This window comes from Asterias rubens, chromosome 5, assembly GCF_902459465.1.
Source record: "Asterias rubens chromosome 5, eAstRub1.3, whole genome shotgun sequence".
NCBI classification, from domain to species: domain Eukaryota; kingdom Metazoa; phylum Echinodermata; class Asteroidea; order Forcipulatida; family Asteriidae; genus Asterias; species Asterias rubens.
In genome coordinates this window covers 9877553-9902499 of record NC_047066.1, presented here as the reverse complement: position 1 = coordinate 9902499, position 24947 = coordinate 9877553, and the positions used below count along the sequence as shown (strand labels likewise).

The 24947-nt window shown below is 39.8% G+C and overlaps 2 protein-coding genes across 3 annotated transcripts in view; one reads left to right on the top strand and one right to left on the bottom strand.

Moving 5' to 3' along the window:
* Positions 1 to 476: 476 nt before the first annotated feature.
* Positions 477 to 6983, bottom strand: LOC117290618. 2 transcript variants are annotated; one of them, XM_033772082.1, is made up of 4 exons: positions 6921 to 6983; positions 3384 to 3519; positions 2445 to 2567; positions 477 to 1900 (listed from the first exon to the last, which is right to left on the bottom strand). In XM_033772082.1, exons 2-4 carry the CDS (start codon positions 3466 to 3468, stop codon positions 1359 to 1361), a joined length of 750 nt encoding a protein of 249 aa, XP_033627973.1. In that variant the 5' UTR covers positions 3469 to 3519; positions 6921 to 6983; the 3' UTR covers positions 477 to 1358. The 2 variants fall into 2 exon arrangements, with proteins under 2 accessions (XP_033627973.1, XP_033627974.1); XM_033772083.1 differs by having other exon boundaries at positions 3384 to 3516.
* Positions 6984 to 12131: 5148 nt separating this feature from the next.
* Positions 12132 to 24947, top strand: part of LOC117290136 — a 29316-nt gene continuing 16500 nt past the window's right edge. Inside the window, exons 1-2 of the mRNA XM_033771390.1 lie at positions 12132 to 12140; positions 14500 to 15547. Coding sequence (XP_033627281.1) covers positions 12132 to 12140; positions 14500 to 15547 — 1057 coding nt within the window. The remainder of the gene's footprint in view (positions 12141 to 14499; positions 15548 to 24947) is intronic.

Genomic DNA, 24947 nt, shown 5'->3' with positions numbered 1-24947 from the left:
GTTAAAAATGAGAAAAACAATCCCCTCTTTTAAACCATCAATATTAATGACAAAATAAATTGATGTAAAGGTTTTCGAAAATTATTTGAAAAATAAACCTAAAAACAACAAGCCCCGGAAAGAAAAGTAGGAATACGAAAAAATAGTTAAAATTTTTACGGCTTCATTAAATGATAAGTATACCTTAAGTTTGTTTAGGAGGTGGGGGAAGCGTATTCCAGCATTGCAAGATTCATGTTTGAGCTTCGGAAAGACCAATTCTATTGGCCGCCATCTTGGATGAAACGTGCTCGCGCGAAAGGCTATCATTAGTGAGGTTTAGCTGCACATTTACTCGAGCAAAAACGTGAATGTGAACGTGAAAACAGTGTGTTGTTTCTGGGTGACGTCGCCACTTTGGGCTCATTGCATGCTCACGTATGACGTCGGTGCGCACGTACGTACGTACCTGACGTGAAAAATGGTAACTTCACCTATGCTATTTAAACGTGAGATTTTAACGTCACAATTTTCTGACGTTCACGTTCATGTTGACGCGGAACGTGCAACTAAACATCTCTATTGCCCGAGAGTCGTGCGCGCAGCGCGAGCACTACCTGTGCATTTTTCAAATTGTTGTTTGTCATCAAAGATGGCGGTCAAGGACGTCATGGTGCGATCGATCTGTAGATAAATTGGTCATTGAATTCGCAAGAGAATAATGAAAGAAAAAAGACACTTGTTGCGTTACTTTGTGTGGCTTTAGATGCACTATAAAAACGGGTCACATCAAGTCTTTATGGGTGAGAAAATACCTCTTTCTCAAAATCTTCGTCACTTCATAGGGGAGCCATTTCTCACACTGTGTTATACTTTCAACAGCTCTACATTGCATGTTACCACGTAATTTTGTATGCTATCAACTATTTTGAGTAATTACCAATATTGTCCAGTTCCTTTAATTTGCTTTTTATATGAAACGAACACTGTCCTATAGTAAACGAAGGTAATGTCAACTATAGAGATCTGAATAATTCAATTGCCTTAGTTATAGTACTTGGGTGCTTGTAGAAGGAATCGCCTTAGTTGGTTCTTGGGTGGTTCTTGAAGAATTGGAATCGCCATAGTTGGTTCTTAGATGGAGAATAATTGCCTTATAGTTGGTTCTTGGGTAGATGGAATCGCCTCAGTTGGTTCTTGTTTGCTCGTAAAAGGAATCGCAGTAGTTGTTTCTTGGGTTATAGAAGGAATCGCGTTAGGTGGTTCTGGGTGGTTGTAGAAGGAATCGCCTATAGTTCTTGTTTGATTGTAAAAGGAATCGTCTCAGTTGGTTCTTGGGTGCGCCTGATGAATCGTCATGGTTCAACCGTGCTTGTCACCTATGGTGGTGGAGCCGTTGGATCCTGTGTGCTTGTAACAGAAGGAATCGCGTTAGTTGGTTCTTGGGTAGTTGTCGAAGGAATCGGCTTATCAGTTGGAGCAAGGGTGGTGGTTGTAGAAGGAATCGCGTTAGTTGGGTCGTTGGTGGATGTAGCTGAAGTGCTTGTAGAAGGAATCGCCTCAGTTGGTTCTTGGGTAGTTGTCGAAGGAATCGGCTTATCAGTTGGAGCAAGGGTGGTGGTTGTAGTGGTTGTTACCGGTTTGATTGCCTTGTGCTTCCTACACCACTTACCAACGATATACCAAAGGTAGCCGCGGGGGTACTTGGGGTACTTAAAGTACTTATAGTACCGGCCTCTTCTTCCTCTAATATAGAAGTACGTTGACCTTTTGGCGCGACTTTTTGCAACTTGATCTTTACTGCCGGGGGTTTGAGTAGCTTCCTCAAAAGTGTCATTACCACTTCCGGTGTCATTCAAATCCAAGCCAATGATGTCACCGTCAAAAATGGTTTCGTACATGAGAGCTAACTCCTCCATCTCTATAACGAAAGAATATTAGATTTTATTACAAGTAAACCAAATCATGCATTTTTGGGATGCATTTTATAGTCTAGAGATTTGCATTATTGTGTGAAAACTTTCCCGGGAAATAACTATAGTGTGAAAAGTGTGCAAATTTCCATCTATTAAAGGCAGTCAGTGGTCGCTATTGGTAAAATACTCAAAATAATTATTAGCATAAAACCTTACTTGGTAACGAGTACTGGGGAGAGGTTGATAGAATAAAACATTGTGAGAAACGGCTCCCTCTAAAGTGGCGTAGTTTGAGGAAGAAGTAACTTTCCAAGAATTTGATTTCGAGACCTCAGATTAATAGAATTTGAGGTCTCGAAGTCAAAGCATCTGAAAGCACACAACTTCGTTTGACAAGGGTGCCTTGCAACTTCGACGACCAATTGATCTCAAATTTTCACAGTTTTTTTTTAATGCATATTTTGAGATACACAAAGTGAGAAGACTGGTCTTTGACAATTTCCAATAGTGTCCACTGTCTTTAACTTTACTATAATTAATTATACAAACCTTGGCACTTGTACTCGTCCGTGTAATCTTCACACTGCGGTTCACCATCGCACAGCCCTTCATCGGGAATGCACTGTCTGTTGGCACATTGGAATTCCGTCGACTCGCATTCGGAGTACGCATCTGGTTTATTAAAGACGCATACGGGAAAATAAGAATAAAGAGTAAAGTGTGGAAAGGTAAATAAGGCTGATTATAACACCCCTTGCAAAAAAACTTCCTTTTCATTGGTTTAGAGCGCGTCACATGATATGTCTTATGTTTATAAGAAACCCGTTGGCAATGTGATAGCCGTTTGCTATGCAATTGTCAGATAGTCGAAAGACATGTCATGTGCAATACCAAAACGTTTTTTACCCACCTTGAACCCATAGAGTTATATTATAAAACCCAAGCTATAGTATACAGATATGCGCTACTGATTGGGTTCGAGCATAGAGTTATATAACTCTATACTCGAACCCAATCAGCATATTATTTTTAAACACAAAAAAAGTAAACATTCCCTGCTTACCGTTAACTACGCTCGTAGAATTCCACCAACTGAACAGTTATCAAAAGTATGTGTTTTGAAAGACATGAATTTTACCAGTTGTTTGAACACTCTCCAAATGAGATTATAAAATTCTCTGTTTTAGAGCTGATGAAACTGCAATGGTACAAAACCCCCTCCATGCCATCGATATTTTATTGTTAAAACGCTCCGAACAACTCCTCTTGAATTTATTTTAGAAATGTTAAATTTGACAAAATATTAACAAATAAATAGCGGCACCAGAAAAAAACCCGAACCCGACTGCTCTTGAGAATACAAATATCTGCTCTCAAAAATATAATAGCGATGGCACTAGAGGGCTTTTGTATAGTAGGCCCCCCTACTGCAATGTTTTTGTGTGTGGATAGTATTTTAGTCAGAAGTATTTGATGTTCTGATTTTACCTTCGAGCTCTTGCGATTCGCATCCTGGTGTGATGAATGCTAGTACTATCAGCATTGACACTATGAACAACATAGACTTTGCCATATCTGAACCAGTCCTTTGAGACAACTTTCAAACGCCTTCAACAGTATGCTGCTGGTCAAAATGGAAGGAGAAAGGGTTTAGTAAAGTTTAATGGACTAAATGTGTATCAGAGACTATCACTGAAGAGCAAAACAACCTACAGACAGTGCGATACCTCACAACACGAAGCCTTCACTAACACTTTAAAAATGTTTTCATTATAGTATCCATTTTGTATAAGATGAAAGGTTGATAAAACATTCAAGCGGCTCAAAAACCCTAACGTTTACGAACCCTTTAAGGGGGGGGGGGGGTACTTAAGTATAAATTAAACGAATACCAGTAGAAATTAAACCAGGTAAAAGAGTTTCTTGATCTGTCTGTACATTTTGATTTCTTCTTTCCGTTCAGGAGTTTTTGCACTTTTTAAAATCCGAATTTGGGAGGGTATTTGCCCCCTTCCCCCTTGATTGCACGCTTATGCGTTGATGCTATAGGATCAACTGCAAAGTTCAAAGGTATATAGTAGTAGGAAGTAACTGAGTTTGTGGGTATTGTGTGAATCTCTCTTTGGGGGAATGTTGGCTCTGAAAATGAGCCATTTTTGTGGTATCCACGTTTCGAACAGTTTCAGGTGGGCCTAATTTCATAGCGCTGCTTAACGGCCGATATTCTACTGTACGATTTCCATCTTATTGCGCTGCTAGCCGTAGACACACGAAAAGGCATGCTAACCTTCCGGTGCTTACCGCACGAAAAAAATATAATGACGTCACAATGCAAATCCATGGTAAACGCGCAATAAAGCCACCCAATTTTCTGCATACCCGTGTGAAATACGCTTACACCTTTGTTCTAAGCACGAAAATGTGCTTACCGACCGTTAAGCAGCGCTATGAAATTGGGCTCACAGTCACAGAGTCATGTTTTTCGTCACTCGTAACGCAGTGACCCATCAACTGCAGTTTTGGGACCTGCTTACTATATTTATTTTACCTTTTTTAAAGACAAAAATAGAGGTTACCACTTTTATCATACACCTCTGTCAATGTGTTTCAACCCTTCAACTATTTTTATTAGCGATTAATTGCTAACCTGGGGAAACGAGTTTTGTAAAACAATCGAGAGAGGTTACTTTGTGAAACACTCCAGATGGTCACGGCGTGATGAAACACAAGTATCACACACGCATGGCTTTAAAGGCACTGGACACCCTTGGTAATTGTCAAAATACCAGTCTTCTCACTTGGTGTATCTAATCATAATGCATAAAGACACCAACCTGTGAAAGTTTGGACTCAGATTGGTCGTCGAAGTTACAAGAGAAAGACAAACACCCTTTGTCACAAGAAGTTGTGTGCTTTCAGACCCTTGAACTCGAGACCTTTATAGCCGATTCATCTCGAGATCAATTAAAATATTACTGAGAAATTACTTCTTCTCCAAAAACTACGTTATTTCAGAGGAGCCGTTTCTCACAATATCAACAGCTCCCCAATGCTCGTTACCAAGTAAGTTTTTATTCTAACAATTATGTTGAGTAATTACCAATAATTTCCAGTGCCTCAACACTAGCCCGGTGTACAATATCAAGCCGAAAATGCTACCGGTGTCAGATGCAATACTGTCCGTCATGCAATACTGTCCGCTCCGGACACTTTTGCATATTTAATCGTGTCCAGGGCTATGCGAAACCCGTCCGGTGGACATGTAACATGACTGTACATGTACATGTATGTATGCGCAGAAGCGAGCGTGCATGCACTGATGAACCTAAGTATATGCAGCATGAATATTCACGTATTTTATGATTGCAGCGAATACCCTACGGCCGAACATTTCCCATGTCATTCATGACATGCACTTAGCTTGTGAACAAATGGCGAATGTGTTCCGTCGATCAAGGGCGTTTAATTTTACTGCAAGGACGGTTTTGCACGGAGGCGGACACAACTGCATATGCAAATGCGCCCGGGCGGACACAATTGCATTATGCAGCATCGTCCGGGCGGACACGATTGCATGTGCAAAACCGTCCGGCGGACATTATTGCATATGCAATAATGTCCTCCGGATAGTGTTGCATAGAGGACATAATTGCATGCGACACCGGCTGTATTACCAAGACGCACTATTTCTCCATGTGTGCGTCGCGACCGCTGAAAACAACTTGTTTAAAGGCCGTGGACACTATTGATAATTGTCAAAGACTAGCCTCCACAGTTGGTGTATCTCAAGATATGCATAAAATAACGAACCTGTGAAAATTTGAGCTCAATTGGTCGTCGAACTTGCGAGATATGAATGAAAGAAAATAACACCATTGTCACACGAAGATGTGTGCGTTAGATGGTTGATTTCGAGACCTCAAGTTCTAAATCTGAGGTCTCGAAATCAAATTCGTGGAAAATTACTTCTTTCTCGAAAACTATGGCACTTCAGAGGGTGCCGTTTCTCACAATGTTTTATACCATCAACCTCTCCCTATCCTCGTCACCAAGAAAGGTTTTATGCTAATAATTATTTTGAGTGATTACCAATAGTGTCCACTGCCTTTAAAATGACCAATAAACTGCTTCCCTAACTATAGTGTAATGCCTATTTTAACATGAGTTTACAAAATGTTGAGCATGTGAATGTAACCGTCCATTAGACCTTATAAGGCATCGGACACGTTTGGTAATTACTCAACATAATTGTCAGCAAAAAAAACATACTTGGTAACGAGCAACGGAGAGCTGTTGAAAAACATTGTGAGAAACGGCTCCCTCTGAAACAACGTATTTTTGAGATACAGGTTATTCCACACTCAAGTAATGAAAGAGTTTAGCTGAAACCTTATTATTCATCTGAAAGCACACAAAGTTATGCACCAAGGGTGTGTTTTCTTCCATTATTCTCTTGCAAATTCGATGACAAATTGAACCCAACATGTTCACAGGTTTGTTATTTTATGCACTACATTTAGGGATACACCGAGTGAGAACACTGGTCTTTGACAATATGTGTCCAGCCGTCGGTTTCACCCAACTCTTCATAGCTTAGGATTAATCTGAGGACTTTAGGACGAGTTCAGTTCCGTATACAAAGAATTTTTCAAAATGTCCACAGATTTACCTTAAACATAAACGGTTTGAAGATAGTGATATTAGAAAACATGTAAAAACTCATTAAACAGTTATGGTATCATACCATAACATACCATAACTGGTGAATACGTTTTTACAACATGCTAAATCTGAGACAAACATAATTTTTGTGACATTGTTTTACTCATTTCTCAAAAACTACAGCCAGCACCTCAGTAAGTAATAGTTTAAGGGAAGCTTTCTACTATCATTATCTAAACTGTGTAAGTTTATGTGAATCTGTTGACGTTGTGTTTTGTGTTAGGAAGAATTAGTACATAGACCCTTTGAAACTTGTGATCGATATAAGTATACCAGCATTGATATCTTCAGAAAGACACTCACCTTATCGTGATGATCATAAGCTGAAAATACAAGATACTAGTCGTCTTCGCTCACCGTCTCTGCTCGACTGTTGCTAAGACTCTTCATCTTAAGCTCTTTATATACCATTTAATTAGAAGTCCGTTAACAGGTGTTTTGGCTGTTTTACTTTCACATTAATATTAAAACATTGCTGTATACAATGAATTGAATTACTTTTCCAAAGAAATCCTTGTATAATGGTTTTCCTCCCTAAAAATCAATTTTAATCGACGGGGTAAAATTCGCTTAAAGGGTGTGCGTACTATTCTAAATTAGTACCATTGAATAAATCTCGCACAAAACTTATTTGTTATAGGCCTAAAGATGGTCAAAGTAAAAAAAATTGTTGAAATGTTTGTTGCCCGAATCAATGTTTTTGTTTGCGAAAACAGCAACAACCGTGATACCATAATCTCGGTGTGCTAAAACAATGAAAGCATAAAGTGTTTATTATTTTTTTAAAAGTGTGATCTCTCCATGCAGTGACTCATTGAGCCTTTATTTTCACAGTTTTGTTGTCATTTAAATTCAGATCGGGCCTACTGCTCCTTGAGAATTATGTTCTACACAAGATTTATAGAATAGCCCGTGCCTTTTTTACTTGTAATTTTGTTCAAGGAAGAGCGTTGAGGTCATTGCAAAATCACTCCTAACATCAATGGCAAAAAGTTGCTTGTAAAGAAGGCTACAATAGCTTTCGATAGTATGGAAAATCTGAGAATCATTTCACTTTGAAGTAATGTTATTATGGAAGAATTTGAATTTGAGAAACGTAAACGTTTTTTAGATTTTGTATTACTATTAGGCTTACGGACAACACAACACTTCCTCGTATACATATTCGCTCCGGATTTTCAGCGATATCTAGGAAACGCGGTCACCTTTTAAAATGACATTTCCACAGGTTAGTTTTTTTGTAAATAAAATACATTCCTATAGGGTTAAAACAATCTTGGTATACAGGATTGGTATAACTGACAAAATAGTCGGAGACAGAGTTCATGTTTTGTGTGATCAACCATTAAACCTAAAATAACTTGTGAAATTTCGGGCTTAATGCGTTGAAAGAATCTTGAGCAAATAGTGAACAACAATAATAATGTGCAAAATGTTTAGCATGTGAAAACATTCTCCTTAGTTGGTTGCGTTTTTTTTTTTTTTAATACAGTTTTCTCAAAATTCGACCAGATTCCAAAAAGAAAATATTTCACAGCAAAAAATGGTTTAAGTATGAACTTTACAATCGGTAAGCTTTCAGGGTAAAAGTAAACAAAACTGTTTTTAACCTAACCAAAACTGTTTAGTGTGTCCGAGTGATGTCTCAACTTGTTATACTTATTCAGTTCCTAACGGTTCTCCCCTCTACATGGTTGTGTAACAATATTCAGGTCGTAGGATCTATAGCCCCCCCCCCATGAAAACCCAATTATTATCTCTATTCCTTGGAAGTTTCGTTGCCGAGCGGTAAAGAACACCGAATTCAAACTCTGGTGTTTCTGGTCACCAGATTGTGGATTCGAACCCCCAAGTCACGACAAATGTGTCCTTAAGCAAGACACTTAACCATTGCTTCGTTCTTCGGATGGGACGTAAAAAAAACCAGTGCACTTCTCAAAAAGAGAAGGGGTTCACCCCAGTGTTCCTGACTGTAGCTGCTGATGCGCTGTAGCACCTTGTAAACCCTCGTAAGGTGCTACATAATCGGGTCTCAGAATTCATAAAATTTCAATTACCCATCTTTCTGTTATAAGCGCTTGGAGTACCTTGTTTGGTAAATACGGGAAGACTTCGATATTATTACTATTATTATCCCTCCACTTTCTTCTTCTTTGTCCACCTCTTCTCTTTTTCCCTTCTCCGTTTATTATGGGTGCGTTCGTTTAGCTTCCCTGGGTCGACCCCGGTGTGTGGCGGTTTTTACTTCCAGGACGAACGTGGGTAATTATCTGCACACGTTCGTCTTGGAAAAAAAACAGCCACACACCGGGGTCGACCCAGGGAAGCTAAACGAACGCACCCGTAGCTTATTTTATTACGGTTTCCCATCTTATCTCTGGCGTGTTTTGGCTCGTGATGTATACTCGACGTAACTGGCCCTTAATCTTGACCTTTCTTTGTAAAATAATATAAGCACAAAACAGATACATTACTCTGATTGTGTCACAATAAGAGTGAAATTAAGGCACTGAAACAGTATTTTACATTTTTATTTTGTAGAATGTCGAACCTCTCCTTTAAAGGAATGAAAGCAGAAAAGACTGCTCAAGGGGGGAAAATGCAATTAATTTTTATGGCATAGAAAGATATTTCTTGTTTTAAAAACAAACACTACTATCGAATCGGTAAATGTTACGAATGCTTTTACAGAAACAGTAAGAACAAAACGAACAAAATGCAAAGGCCATTCAGTAGTTTAAATGGGACAGCGGCCTTCAGAGCATAAAATAAAATGTAATAAACGAATTTCAGAATTGATGTTTATCAGTGGTAAGAATGTGACCTTCTGTTATAGTACAAAAGCAAATATCTAAATAATTATATACAGTCCTTAAGTTGGGTAAAAAGACACAATTTAATTGCATTTTACCCAAATATCGGTTTTGAAACAGACTTCTTATTTGTTGATCAACAAACCGCACTGGTTGGCATGGTCAGCCGGCCCAATGTTAGCAAAACATTCAACCGTATTAACAGATGTTGTGACCCAGATAAACTTTTCTTCAAGTTTTCAATGAAACAAAAAACTATCTCATGATTGCAATTGATTGGTTGCTTGTTTCCAACAAATTCAATACTTGTTCCCTTTTTCTTAATATTTGTTACAAACTGTGACTATGTTTTTGCTTTGCTTTTATTGGTTCTGCAGTTTTCCAACCTTGGTTTGCAGTACCATCAGGCTTTGACGTAAACTTGTCCCCAGTCTTTTTTATCAGTACGAGGCACTGGTCTTGAAAGCCAAATAATCACATTGGTCAGCATGCAGTGACGTAATAATTGCTTCTCATATCTGTATTAAAGTAATGAGATGTAGTTTTCGACCGCCTGTTGCATTTGTCCAAAAATGTAATGAGTGGAGTGTGTATTTACTACGAAACTCCGTTTGAATGGAATGCGAGGTGAAAGGCACATCTTGCAGGACGTCTCTGGTTCGGGACAGAGCAAGTTCGGGTGAGCGACTCACACTTGTCCAGAGCCGTATAGTGTTGACTAAAAACTGTGACGTAGCTCTCGAATTGACCATGGTCGATCATGAACAATACCGTCCAGTGCCTTTAAGGACCCAATGATTGGATACAATGATTAAGTGGATAAACGTGTCTGTGTTTTGATTGGTCCGAGGTGATCTGTCACAGCTGCCTTTCGGTCATGTGCATGCGGTGTGCATTATTAATATTGTGTACGGCACGTACATGCATGCAATGTTGTTTCATAGTCTTGTATGTAAACATGTACATATGATTGACTGCGAGTCTCCATGTGAAATGAACGCTAGATGTCAAAGGTACAATGTTGTAGAGAGTGGGCCTCAAGGCTGGTATCTGGCGTAATTTACAAGCCTTGAAGTGTGACGTCAGATGTTCAGGCTAAAGATGAGCCGATATGTTACTTTCCTTTGACATCTAGATGAGGGCGCCCTACTGAAACGACAGGTGCAATAACGCCTATACCAAAAATTGTGATGATCACCACTTGTAATAGTTATTTTTTTCTCCAGTCCTCACATGGGCTGAGAGGATGATGTTGCTTAGAGGGCGCTATCAAAAGAAGTTTGTACACCCTTTGCCAAATGGATCTCCACCTCGAGAGTTTTTGTACTGTAATACTACCAATTCCTGTCTTGATATAGGAGATTATGTTATCAATAACGCCGTTATGCACATGTTCCATATAACTCCAAAAAGGAAAAGAAATCCCGAATTCCTCTATAATTTTGTAGTAAAACGTCGCAAGGCACACCTGCCCCATTGGAGCATTATTTCCAAAGCGTTTCAACGTATGGTCTCTTCTCAAGATGGGGGAATTGTCAGTGTTAAAAAAACAAAAAACCTCACTGTGGGGTAAACACGGGAACAGAATCTCCTGCCACCGTAACTAACAGCTGCAATGTAGTGACACATAAAGGATCTTGTTTTAACATGCTGATGTGATGGGAATGTGAATTCTAGTAGGTTTATTTTAAGGAAAAACCTCTTATGTGTTTCTTATGGTTGGCTAGCTTGGAGATGTATGCGTCATAAAGGCACTGGACACCTTTGGTAACTGTGTCAACGATCAGGGCCCAATTTCAGTCTGCTTACCGTAAGCACATAATCGCACTTACGGAAGCAGATAATTCTGTGTCTACGGCAAGCGTATTTCACAGGCTAGCGGCGAATTTTGGCTTCTGCGCGTGCGTACTCCACTTTATTAGGCATTCTACGCTTATACAAGGCTAGCGCAGAAATTCGGCGCTTGCATGTAAGCGGGGAATCGTGATCGTAAGCGCAGAATTCGGCGGTAAGCAGAGCCATGAAATTGGGCCCAGTATTCTCACTGAGTGTATCCTAACATTATGCATGAAAATATAACAAGCCTGTGACAATTTGGCTGGAGTGGTCATCAAAGTTGCGAGAAAGAAGAGCAAAACACAAATTAATTTGTGTGCTTTCAGATGCGTATTTTTCTAATGGCTTCAGGACTGCCTGAAGTGTTTTATTTTTGAGTGAGATTGTGGGCTTGTGTAAAGTCCAAATCAGTTTACATGGAACTCTTTTGTTCCCAGGTTCCCAGTTTTTGAAAAAAAATATTTCAAACCTCGAATTTTCAACTGTCAAAGTGTCTGTAATTGTATTTTTTTTACGTTTTTTCACAAAATGGCATATTATATGAATGGAAATACAAGAGTAGTGACTCGTTGTTAAACGTCCGTTTAAAACCTTACAGGGTCGTTGCCGTGTGCACGGGACGACCCTGCCGGTTTAAACGGCCGTGCAAGAACTCGTACTTGTCGCTACCCTTTTATTCCCTTTTTAAAACACAACTACACACGAGTCATAGGCCTTGTCCCAATAAGCCAATATAACTACGGCTATGGCTAGATTTTTGCGTCATTATACGTTGAAGTATGGTTAGCACCACCCTTTACAGCCGTAGCTGTAGCCGTAGCCGCCAATACTGGATAAACCTGCAATGCATGCACACGTCACGATAATGACGAACGTAAGTCCCGAGGGAAACATTTTGACCATTGAAATTATCAAAATGCACTATAGAACACCATTTATTTCATCGAATACATGAGATTTTTGAAATAACGGGAATCGGGGGTAAATGTGTTTGCAGCAACAAGAAAATGACGACGATTGCATTATTTGTTTATGCTCAAGAAGTATTTTAATGTTTCAGAAACTAATGGATTACAATCATAGATAGAGACTCCTTGCATAACGCGCAGTGCAGGCGCTGGTAAGCCGATGTCACGTGCCCACTGTTAATGAACACATTAATAAAGACGGCTATTGTCCAATTATCTGACTATAATAATCTTGCCTCAATGAGGGCGCTGTTTGAGATTATGACGTCATTTGCAAGGGATCTCTAACCTAAAAGTTAATAATAAATAGTTTGGAAATCTACTCTGCGGTAAAAGATAACAAGCAAGACACGTTTTAAAAAGAACGTTATATTACACTACCTGGCAAGTAGAAGAAACATGCATGGTGATACCGCAAACCATGCAATGCTTCAACTTCCAATTTTGGTAATAGCTTGAATAAAACCTATTTCCAGTTGAAAATCTCAATGACTCAGTACGATCCCCAAAAAACTGGCACTGTGGGCGTGGCTATCTCTAACCCAAGTCTACACAATTGGCGTGAAAAATGTCATCTACAAGACTCAACTTCGGATTATAATGTCTAAAGTAAAGATAGCTATCAATAAACGTAATTTTGAAAACCACTTTGCCGCTTTTAAGCCACTGGACACTAATGGTAATTGTCAAAGACCAGTCTTCTCCTTTGCTGTATCGCAACATAAGCATCAAATAACAAATCTGTGAAAGTTTCAGCTCAATCGGTCATCGAACTTGCGAGATATTAATGAAAGAAAAAACACCCTTGTCACACGAAGTTGTGTGCTTTCAGATGGTTGATTTCGAGACCTCAAATTCTAAACTTGAGGTCTCGAAATCAAATTCGTGAAAAATTACTTCTTTCTCGAAAACTACGTCACTTCAGAGAGAGCCGTTTCTCACAATGCTTTACTATCAACCTCTCCCCATTACTTGTTACCAAGTAAGGTTTTATGCTAATAATTATTTTGAGTAATTACCAATAGTGTCCACTGCCTTTAAGACATCAATTTCCGTTCGAGTAAACAAGAGACTGTACAATATTGAACCTTTTTTTTTACGAAGAAAAGGTTTTGGTAGTTCAGTTGCGTTACCTTTTCAGTCACAACTAAAAAGTGTATTTCTTGAGAAAACTTAGCCTGACCTAGTGGTCTTGCTGTTTTGAATTGTGGCTTTAGTTGAAGCACGGTGTTACTTGTGTGTAGGTTTTGTCTCAGTCGAGATGTATCTGTTACAGTTTCCCACACAAACGCCCGTTTAGGTTGTCATTTTGACAAAAACGGGTAATTAAACAGGGTAATAAAGTGTAGCAGTCGTCTTAGTTGGATCAAGGGTGGTTGTGGCAGAAGCAGTCGTCTTAGTTTGATCAAGGGTGGTTGTGGCAGAAACAGTCGTCTTAGTTGGATCAAGGGTGGTTGTAACAGAAGCAGTCGTCTCAGTTTGATCAAGGGTGGTTGTGGCAGAAACAGTCGTCTTAGTTTGATCAAGGGTGGTTGTGGCAGAAACAGTCGTCTCAGTTTGATCAAGGGTGGTTGTGGCAGAAGCAGTCGTCTTAGTTTGATCAAGGGTGGTTGTGGCAGAAACAGTCGTCTTAGTTGGATCAAGGGTGGTTGTGGCAGAAACAGTCGTCTTAGTTTGATCAAGGGTGGTTGTAACAGAAGCAGTCGTCTCAGTTTGATCAAGGGTGGTTGTGCCAGAAACAGTCGTCTTAGTTGGATCAAGGGTGGTTGTGGCAGAAGCAGTCGTCTTAGTTTGATCAAGGGTGGTTGTGGCAGAAACAGTCGTCTTAGTTGGATCAAGGGTGGTTGTGGCAGAAACAGTCGTCTTAGTTTGATCAAGGGTGGTTGTAACAGAAGCAGTCGTCTCAGTTTGATCAAGGGTGGTTGTGCCAGAAACAGTCGTCTTAGTTGGATCAAGGGTGGTTGTGGCAGAAGCAGTCGTCTTAGTTTGATCAAGGGTGGTTGTGGCAGAAGCAGTTGTCTTTAGTTGGTTGTTGCAGAAGCAGTCGTCTTAGTTTGATCAAGAGTGGTTGTGGCAGAAGCAGTCGACGTCTCAGTTTGATCATCAAGGGTGGTTGTTGCAGAAGCAGTCGTCTTGTTTGATCAAGGGTGGTCATCTTAGTTGGATCAAGGGTGGTTGTAGCAGAAACAGTCGTCTTAGTTGAATCAAGGGTGGTCATCTTAGTTGGATCATCAAGGGTGGTTGTTGCAGAAGCAGTCGTCTTAGTTGGATCACGTGGTTGTGGCAGAAGTAGTCGTATTATGGGTCTATGGTATCATAGGAGGTGTGGCATCTGGAGTACGCGTACCAGAAGGAGGCGTGGCATCTGGAGTGCGTGTACCAGAAGGAGGCGTGGCATCTGGAGTGCGTGTACCAGAAGGAGGCGTGGCATCTGGAGTGCGCGTACCAGAAGGAGGCGTGGCATCTGGAGTGCGTGTACCAGAAGGAGGTGTGGCATCTGGAGTGCGTGTACCAGAAGGAGGTGTGGCATCTGGAGTGCGTGTACCAGAAGGAGGCGTGGCATCTGGAGTGCGCGTACCAGAAGGAGGCGTGGCATCTGGAGTGCGTGTACCAGAAGGAGGTGTGGCATCTGGAGTGCGTGTACCAGAAGGAGGCGTGGCATCTGGAGTGCGTGTACCAGAAGGAGGTGTGGCATCTGGAGTGCGTGTACCAGAAGGGGGCGTGGCATCTGGAGTGCGCGTACCAGAAGGAGGCGTGGCATCTGGAGTGCGTGTACCAGAAGGAGGCGTGGCATCTGGAGTGTGCGTACCAGAAGGAGGCGTGGCATCTGGAGTGCGTGTACCAGAAGGAGGTGTTGCATCTGGAGTGCGTGTACCAGAAGGAGGCGTGGCATCTGGAGTGCGTGTACCAGAAGGAGGCGTGGCATCTGGAGTGCGTGTACCAGAAGGAGGCGTGGCATCTGGAGTGCGCGTACCAGAAGGAGGCGTGACATCTGGAGTGCGCGTACCAGAAGGAGGCGTGGCATCTGGAGTGCGCGTACCAGAAGGAGGCGTGGCATCTGGAGTGCGTGTACCAGAAGGAGGCGTGGCATCTGGAGTGCGTGTACCAGAAGGAGGCGTGGCATCTGGAGTGCGTGTACCAGAAGGAGGCGTGGCATCTGGAGTGCGTGTACCAGAAGGAGGCGTGGCATCTGGAGTGCGTGTACCAGAAGGAGGTGTTGCATCTGGAGTGCGTGTACCAGAAGGAGGCGTGGCATCTGGAGTGCGCGTACCAGAAGGAGGCGTGGCATCTGGAGTGCGTGTACCAGAAGGAGGTGTGGCATCTGGAGTGCGTGTACCAGAAGGAGTCGTAGTTGGATTAGTTGTAGCAGAAGCAGTCGTTGGTTCAAGGGTGGTTGCGTTAGAAACAGTCGTCGGTTCAAGGGTGGTTGCGTTAGAAACAGTCGTTGGTTCAAGGGTGGTTGCGTTAGAAACAGTCGTTGGTTCAAGGGTGGTTGCGTTAGAAACAGTCGTCGGTTCAAGGGTGGTTGTGGTAGAGGCAGTCGTTTGTGCAAGGGTTGTTGTAGAAAGCTTTGTGGTTTGGACAGCTTCAGTAGTTGTCTCATCACTGCAACTACTGTCACTTCCACTACTGTCACTTCCACTACTCTTAGATGATCTTCCACCTTTCCTCCTTCCCCACCCGTTTCTTCTTCCCCCGCCGTTACTTCGCTTTCCCCATCCCCGGCCGTCTCTTCGCTTTCCCCATCCCCGGCCCTGTCTTTGATTTCCCCTTCCCCCTCCCCTTCGCATACCCCATACTGCACTGTAGTCTTCATCGATGTCGCCTCCATTGTATTCAGTGTTGCTGTACTCCTCAATGTTTCCAATTAGCGCAGCTATTTCTGTAAACAGACAAACGGAACAAAAACATTAATTATCTAGGGCAAAGGGCAAGCCATTACAATAATTTCTAGACCTTGGGATGATTCTCCAATTTATGCTTTCCAGTGGTTAACCCCACAAAACTACTCTCATTTGTCTCTAAATTGGTAGAAAATTCAACTTACCACCCAAAAAAGTCGTCAAGGATTTATTCGCGAAAATGTAAGCATAAAAATAAGTGAATGACTTGGATCGTGCAACAAATAAATAAATGACTATACGCTCGGCCAATCAAAGCGCGTTTGGCATACATATGGATGTGCGGACCAATGAAAGAGCTTGTTGTTTCTGAAAGCTTCTGTTGGGCGGTTAAGAAAAAGATTGCGTCTGCTCAGGAAACTGCGTCCTGTGAAGCAGGGGAAGAAAGTGGCGAAGTTGTATAAACCAGAATAAACTAAATCCAAGCTTGTTAATGTTAGGGAATTGAGTTATCGCTGGCAGGAGTTAGTTCGCAGTCAGGGGGAATATCGGCATCGGTGATGCGCTGACTATGGACGCCGGCGATGACGACAACGCAGCAGCAGCATCAATCAGTCGCATAGCCGGCCGCGGCCCTATAGGCGCCAAAACCACCAAGTTCAAGGTGCACGAGAGTGAATTCCCACAAAGAAAGAGAAAATCAGACTGTACAATCCTCGAAGGTCAGTGAATGCAACAATTTGTGAAACGGGAATCAACTCAATCTGAAATGTTGTGGGAAAAACTCTCATTTATAATTTGACTTGGGGTTGACCTAGTATTAGTAATACGGGACTAGAATTTGTGACTCCGAATTAACGAATGGTTTGTATGTGGCTTTTTTCCCCTTGCTTAAAGGATTTGGGTACTTTTTGTAACACAAAACACAATGTCCGATCACAGATTTACATCAAACTTACACCGTTTGAAGATTATGATAGTAGAAAGCGTACCTTAAAATAATAGTGGCTGTGGTGCTGTAGTTTATGAGAAATGAGTAAAACAGAAAGAACGTTTTTCATGCTAAAATAATAATTTTCGTCTCATGATCACTGAGACGAAGTTTAAAAAAAAAAAAAAAAAAAAAAAAAAAAAAAAATGCAGCACCTATTTCCAGGGAAGCTTTCTACTATCATTATCTTCAAACAAGTTTAGTGTAGTATAGACATTTTGTTTTTTTGTCCTTCAAAAAGTACAGAGACCCTTTAACTCGGGAGAGTACACATGTGGTCAATACACATCGGTGTAAGGGCCATGTCAAACGGGTCAAGTTACAGGCAACCAGTTCCATCATACAATCTCCAAGAAAAAAATGCACTCACATTTCAATTTTCACATTATTATTCTTGCGGATTGTAATTGGTATTGTTTGGAAAATGACTCATGTGCTACGAAAGTGGTCCTATAGCATACATGCACTGCAGGAAGGCCTCCAACTTGCCTGTAAAAGTTGCCTTGTGTGACAAAAGGCCCTAAGAGTGAAACCAAATTATATTGTACAAATCTTCTTCTATTTTTATCACAAACCTTCGCAGTTTTCCTCGTCAGTGTTATCGGTACATTGCGTGGTTCCATCACAGTGCCATTCTTCCGCGATACACTTAGTACGATCCTCGCATCGGAATTGTCCAGGTTCACAAGTGAATTCCACTTTATTATCTGTTTGGCCATCTCCTGAAGAAATAAACAAATAAATCTGGTTACTTTTTTTTTTTTTTTTCGTTAAAAAGCGTTTCGGTGGGAAAAAAGGCAAAAGTAATGATTAAAAAAGCTACAGAATAGTATCGAAAATAAACACAACTAGATATAGTGTTTGTACAAACAAACACTAGGTGTTCGGCTATTGTTGGGTCAGTGTTTGAATAAATGAAACAAGTATTGTTAATAGCTCGTCAAATAACAAAGAAATCAAAACCAAACAGTTTTCTCGATGCGTAATAATTTATAGAAAAAGCATCAAAAAGTGTACATTTCAACCTAAAAGTCTTCAAATACTGCCTTTTCAAAGCATTTTACAGGCTCTTCCAGTTTAAAAAGGTCAAAAAGTCAAGAAAAGGTCACCAACACACCCATTTTTGTGGAATACGTGAGGCCCTTTCATATGATGTATAGATTGTCAAAATAGCTTTTGTGGTTGAGGAAACGTGAACTGATGAATAATGGCGACTGGAGAAGAGCCTAACTAACCAGAAGGGAAATGTTTGTTGAAAACGCCTTGAAAACAGACTACGTACGTAAAGCCCTTTCATATGATGTATAGATTGTCAAAATAGCTTGTGTGGTTGAGGACATAGGAACTGCATAATGACGACTGGAGAAGAGATTAACTAACCGAAAAGGAAATGTTTGTTGAGAACACCTTGAAAACAGACTACGTACGTAAAGCCCTTTCATATGATGTATAGATTGTCAAAATAGCTTGTGTGGTTGAGGATATGGGAGCTTATGCATAATGACGACTGGAGAAGAGACTAACTAGGAGGAAAATCTTTGTTGAAAACGCCTTGAAAACAGACTACGTACGTAAAGCCCTTTCATATGATGTATAGATTGTCAAAATAGCTTTTGTGGTTGAGGACATAGGAACTTATGCATAATGACGACTGGAGAAGAGACTAACTGAATAGGAAATGTTTGTTAAAAACATCTGAAAACAGACTACGTACGTAAAGCCCTTTCATATGATGTATAGATTGTCAAAATAGCTTGTGTGGTTGAGGACATAGGAACTTATGCATAATGACGACTGGAGAAGAGACTAACTAACCGAAAAGGAAATGTTTGTTGAAAACACCTTGAAAACAGACTACGTACGTAAAGCCCTTTCATATGATGTATAGACTGTCAAAAAAGCTTGTGTGGTTGAGGATATGGGAGCTTATGCATAATGACGACTGGAGAAGAGACTAACTAGGAGGAAAATCTTTGTTGAAAACGCCTTGAAAACAGACTAAAGCGAAGCTATTTATAGGAGAAAAAAAATTTAAATACAATAGTAAACCTTACAAATTTTGGTCGCCAAGTGGTCTCCCATCCAAATACTGACTGGGCTCGATTTTGCTTAACTTTAGTGACAGGTGTTATCAACGCAGTATGGTACGCAGACTAAAACGATCAACACGTGGTGCAGAGCGTGACTATGCTCATCAATGCACCGCATACTTACACGTGGTGACCGCAATGCACCGCATGCTTACACGTGGTGACAAAGTACATGTACATGTAATTGTAAAATCTTTACGCGCAATCAATGGGGGAATTTTGTAGTGCTTTATACGTGAATTTTAGATTTTTCAACATCGATTTTTAACCAGAAGACAAGATCAAAATGGGGTCATGTCTGTGAGGTGTTTACGGAGTTTTTAATGCCCTTTCCGATGATGTATTGATTGTCAAAATCCGTCATGCAGATCAAAAGTTATGATTTTTTGAAATAATACCGCATACTTACAAGTGGTGACCGCAATGCACCGCATGCTTACACGTGGTGACAAAGTACATGTACATGTAATTGTAAAATCTTTACGCGCAATCAATGGGGGAATTTTGTAGTCTTTATACATGAATTTTGAAATTTTCAACCTCGATTTTGAACCGGAAGACAAGATCAAAATGGGGTCATGTCTGTGAGGTGTTTACGGAGTTTTTAATGCCCTTTCCGATGATGTATTGATTGTAAAAATCCTTCATGCAGATCAAAAGTAATGATTTTTTGAAATAATAAACTTTGAATTAGTGTATCTCGTCAACTGATGACGTCATCGTGACGTAAGAACTTTTGTATCATCTACTGGTTATTGTGTACCTGTGTGCAAAGTTTCAACTTAATGCAAGCTTCGCATCTAGACTTTTTTTTGCGGACAATCGACAGCGAGAAGAATAAGAAAAACCAACTAGATATAGTGTTTGTACAAACAAACACTAGGTGTTCGGCTATTGTTGGGTCAGTGTTTGAATAAATGAAACAAGTATTGTTAATAGCTCGTCAAACTACAAAGAAATCAAAACCAAACAGTTTTCTCGATGTGTAATAATTTATAGAAAAAGCATCAAAAAGTGTACATTTCAACCTAAAAGCCTTTAAATACTGCCTTTTCAAAGCATTTTACAGGCTCTTCCAGTTTAAAAAGGTCAAAAAGTCAAGAAAAGGTCACCAACACACCCATTTTTGTGGAATACGTGAGGCCCTTTCATATGATGTACAGATTGTCAAAATAGCTTTTGTGGTTGAGGAAACGTGAACTGATGAATAATGGCGACTGGAGAAGAGCTAACTAACCAGAAGGGAAATGTTTGTTGAAAACGCCTTGAAAACAGACTACGTACGTAAAGCCCTTTCATATGATGTATAGATTGTCAAAATAGCTTTTGTGGTTGAGGACATAGGAACTTATGCATAATGACGACTGGAGAAGAGACTAACTAACCGAATAGGAAATGTTTTTTGAAAACATCTGAAAACAGACTACGTACGTAAAGCCCTTTCATATGATGTATAGATTGTCAAAATAGCTTGTGTGGTTGAGGACATAGGAACTTATGCATAATGACGACTGGAGAAGAGACTAACTAACCGAAAGGGAAATGTTTGTTGAAAACACCTTGAAAACAGACTGCGTACGTAAAGCCCGTTCATATGATGTATAGATTGTCAAAATAGCTTGTGTGGATGAGGATATGGGAGCTTATGCATAATGACGACTGGAGAAGAGCCTAACTAGGAGGAAAATCTTTGTTGAAAACGCCTTGAAAACAGACTAAAGCGAAGCTATTTATAGGAGAAAAAAAAATTAAATACAAAAATAAATCGTACAAATTTTGGTCGCCAAGTGGTCTCCCATCCAAATACTGACTGGGCTCGATTTTGCTTAACTTTAGTGACAGGTGTTATCAACGCAGTATGGTACGCAGACTAAAACGATCAACACGTGGTGCAGAGCGTGACTATGCTCATCAATGCACCGCATACTTACACGTGGTGACCGCAATGCACCGCATGCTTACACGTGGTGAACAAGTACATGTACATGTAATTGTAAAATCTTTACGCGCAATCAATGGGGGAATTTTGTAGTGCTTTATACGTGAATTTTAGATTTTTCAACATCGATTTTGAACCAGAAGACAAGATCAAAATGGGGTCATGTCTGTGAGGTGTTTACGGAGTTTTTAATGCCCTTTCCGATGATGTATTGATTGTCAAAATCCGTCATGCAGATCAAAAGTTATGATTTTTTGAAATAATACCGCATACTTACACGTGGTGACCGCAATGCACCGCATGCTTACACGTAGTGACAAAGTACATGTACATGTAATTGTAAAATCTTTACGCGCAATCAATGGGGGAATTTTGTAGTCTTTATACAGTGTACATGAATTTTGAAATTTTCAACCTCGATTTTGAACCGGAAGACAAGATCAAAATGGGGTCATGTCTGTGAGGTGTTTACGGAGTTTTTAATGCCCTTTCCGATGATGTATTGATTGTAAAAATCCTTCATGCAGATCAAAAGTTATGATTTTTTGAAATAATAAACTTTGAATGAGTGTATCTCGTCAACTGATGACGTCATCGTGACGTAAGAACTTTTGTATCATCTACTGGTTATTGTCTACCTGTGCGCAAAGTTTCAACTTAATGCAAGCTTCGCATCTATGCTTTTTCTTGCGGACAATCGACAGCGAGAAGAATAAGAAAAACCAAAAAAAAACTAGATATAGTGTTTGTAGAAACAAACACTAGGTGTTCGGCTATTGTTGGGTCACTGTTTGAATCAATGAAAAAAGGTGTTGTTGATAGCTCGTCAAATTGCAAAGAAATCAAAACCAAACAGTTTTCTCGATGTGTAATAACTTTATGGTAAAGCATCAAAAAGTGTACATTTCAACCTAAAAGCCTTTAAATAATGCCCTTTCAAAGCATTTTACAGGCACTTCCGGTGTAAAAAGGTCAAAAGGTCAAGATAAGGTCACCAACATACCCATTTTTGTGAAGTACGTGAGGCCCTTTCATATGATGTATAGATTGTCAAAATAGCTTTTGTGGTCGAGGAAATGTGAACTGATGAATAATGACGACTGGAGAAGAGACTAACTAACCGGAAGGGAAATGTTTGTTGAAAACGCCTTGAAAACAGACTACGTACGTAAAGCCCTTTCATATGATGTAGATTGTCAAAATAGCTTTTGTGGTTGGAGCCTTATGCATAATGACGACTGAAGAAGAGACTAACTAACCGGAAAATAAATGTTAGTTGAAAACGCCTTGAAAATAGACTAAAAACGAAGCTATTTATAGGAGAAGAAAAAACAAAAAAAATTGAATAGATATAGTGTTTGTAGAAACAAACACTAGGTGTTCGGCTATTGTTGGGTCAGTGTTTGAATAAATGAAACAAGTATTGTTAATAGCTCGTCAAATTACAAAGAAATCAAAACCAAACAGTTTTCTCGATGTGTAATAATTTTATAAAAAAAGCATCAAAAAGTGTACATTTCAACCTAAAAGCCTTTAAATACTGCCTTTCAAAGCATTTTACAGGCTCTTCCAGTTTAAAAAGGTCAAAAAGTCAAGAGAAGGTCACCAACATACCCATTTTTGTGGAATACGTGAGGCCCTTTCATATGATTCTAGCAATTTTCCAGGCATTGTACAATAAAGTAAGCATTGAGAAGTGGTACGGTCCGTGCTTATCCCAGACGCTTCCAAAAAGTATGGGAAACGTTGGGCGCATTTCCGAGCCGATGCCAAAAGTTGAAAAATGATGGGTACAGATCAAAGCCGTTTTCATGCAGTGGTGCACAATTCAGGCCGTTTCGAGACTCCTTAACTTTTGTATTCGGTCGGTGTAATTACGCTTGTCAAAATGATCTTTAAACAAAATGTCAGGAAACGTAAGGAATAAAGAAATAGCTTAGCTCTTGGCCAATATCGTAAGAATTTGTTTTTACTAAACGCCTGACCTGACATTTAATGTATTCATGCTAAAAAAAATTAATGAAAATTATAATTAGGTCTCCGTTCTACAAACTAGAGTTAATTCGAATTTCATCTTGCACTGCTGTTTGACATAATTATTCCACTTACTGCAAGTACTGATTTGTACTTTTCAGATTGATATAATTGCGCAGATAATATTATTAAAATGTTCACCTTAGTTTGTATTTATAAATTACTCATGTTTGGAGCATTGTTAAGGTTCCAACAGCCGGTGTGGACGTTTTTTTATTGTCATTTATGAGCTAGCAACTATTAGCTCCCCACTTAACTGTTTACATCTGTTTTCATAAATATACAAGTCATTAAAAAAAAACTTATTAAGTTTTTATTGATGACTTGTGTATTTTTGAAAACAGATGTAAACAGTTAAACGGGGAGCTAATATTATTTGTAATGTCAAAAGTTGCACTAATAGTTGCTAGCTCATAAATGACAATAAAAAACGCCCACACCGGCTGTTGGAACCCTTGATAATGCTCCAAACACGAATAATTCACAAATACAAACTAGTTGAAAATTTTAGCATGTGAACTTTTAGTGCACCCCAGTTAAAATCTAGGGACGAAGGCTTGAATCGTGTGGATTGATTGTTCCGACCCTACGTGATTGTTTGGGGTTTCCCTCTGTAATGGTTGCCTACAACATCTAAAACTGACATTTCTTAACCACTACACGAGTATCTCCAGGTATATGGCTCTTTCGAAAAAGATGTATAAAGAAAAACTTTACATGTAGTGGTTGTATATTTACAAACACTTGTTCGGTGTACATATCTATTTTTTTTAAAATCAAAACTTAACCCCCTTAATCCTAACACAATGTGTTTTATAAAATTGGTGGGATTTGATCCTACAAGGTTTGCACTGCTGGAGCAGATCTCTTACCGCTGCTAGAGCAGGGCCCAACTTCATAGAGCTGCTTAACGGTCGATTTTGTGCTTACTGGGCGCACCTAGCAAATTGTTCATTTTATAGCCTTGCTTAAGACAAGTCAAAAAGTCAAGAGAAGGTCACCAACATCTCCATTTTTATGAAGTACGTAAAGCTCTTTCGTATGAGGTAAAGATTGACAAAATAGCTTTTGTGGTTGAGGAAATATGAACTTATTAAATATTGACGACTGTGGAAGAGACTAACTTATTAAAAGAGGGAAATGTATTTATGAAAACGCCTTGAACGCGACTATACACAAGCATTAATGTGTACATTTCAGCCTAAAAGCCATTAGTTAACGCCATTCCAAAGCATTCAAAGCATTCTAAAGGCACTACATACGTACGTAAAGCCCTTTCATATGATGTAGATTGTCAAAATAGCTTTTGTGGAGAACTGGAGAAGAGACTAACTAACCGGAAAGGAAATGTTTGTTGAAAACGCCTTGAAAACAGACTACGTACGTAAAGCCCTTTCATATGATGTAGATTGTCAAAATAGCTTTTGTGGTTGAGGGCATTGGAACTTATGCATAATGACGACTGGAGAAGAGACTAACTAACAGGAATGTTTGTTGAAAACGCCTTGAAAACAGACTATGTACGTAAAGCCCTTTCATATGATGTAGATTGTCAAAATAGCTTTTGTGGTTGAGGGCATAAGCATAGGAACTTATGCATAATGACGACTGGAGACTAACTAACCGGAAGAGAAATGTTTGTTGAAAACGACTTGAAAACAGGAGAAGAAAAAATAAAATAAAAAAATAAATAATACAAAATTTGGTCGCCAATTGGTCTCCCATCAAAGTACTGACCAAGCCCGATTTTGCTTAACTTCAGTGATCGGACGGGAACCGGTCATATCAACGCAGTACGGTCGTAGATAATATACAAT

Coding starts and splice junctions, on each gene's coding strand:
- LOC117290618 (XM_033772082.1), bottom strand. CDS start 3,468: ATGGCAAAGTCTATGTTGTTCATAGTGTCAATGCTGATAGTACTAGCA. Junction 2,568..3,383: donor CGAATCGCAAGAGCTCGAAG/GTAAAATCAGAA, acceptor TTAATAAACCAG/ATGCGTACTCCGAATGCGAG. Junction 1,901..2,444: donor GGACGAGTACAAGTGCCAAG/GTTTGTATAATT, acceptor CTTTCGTTATAG/AGATGGAGGAGTTAGCTCTC.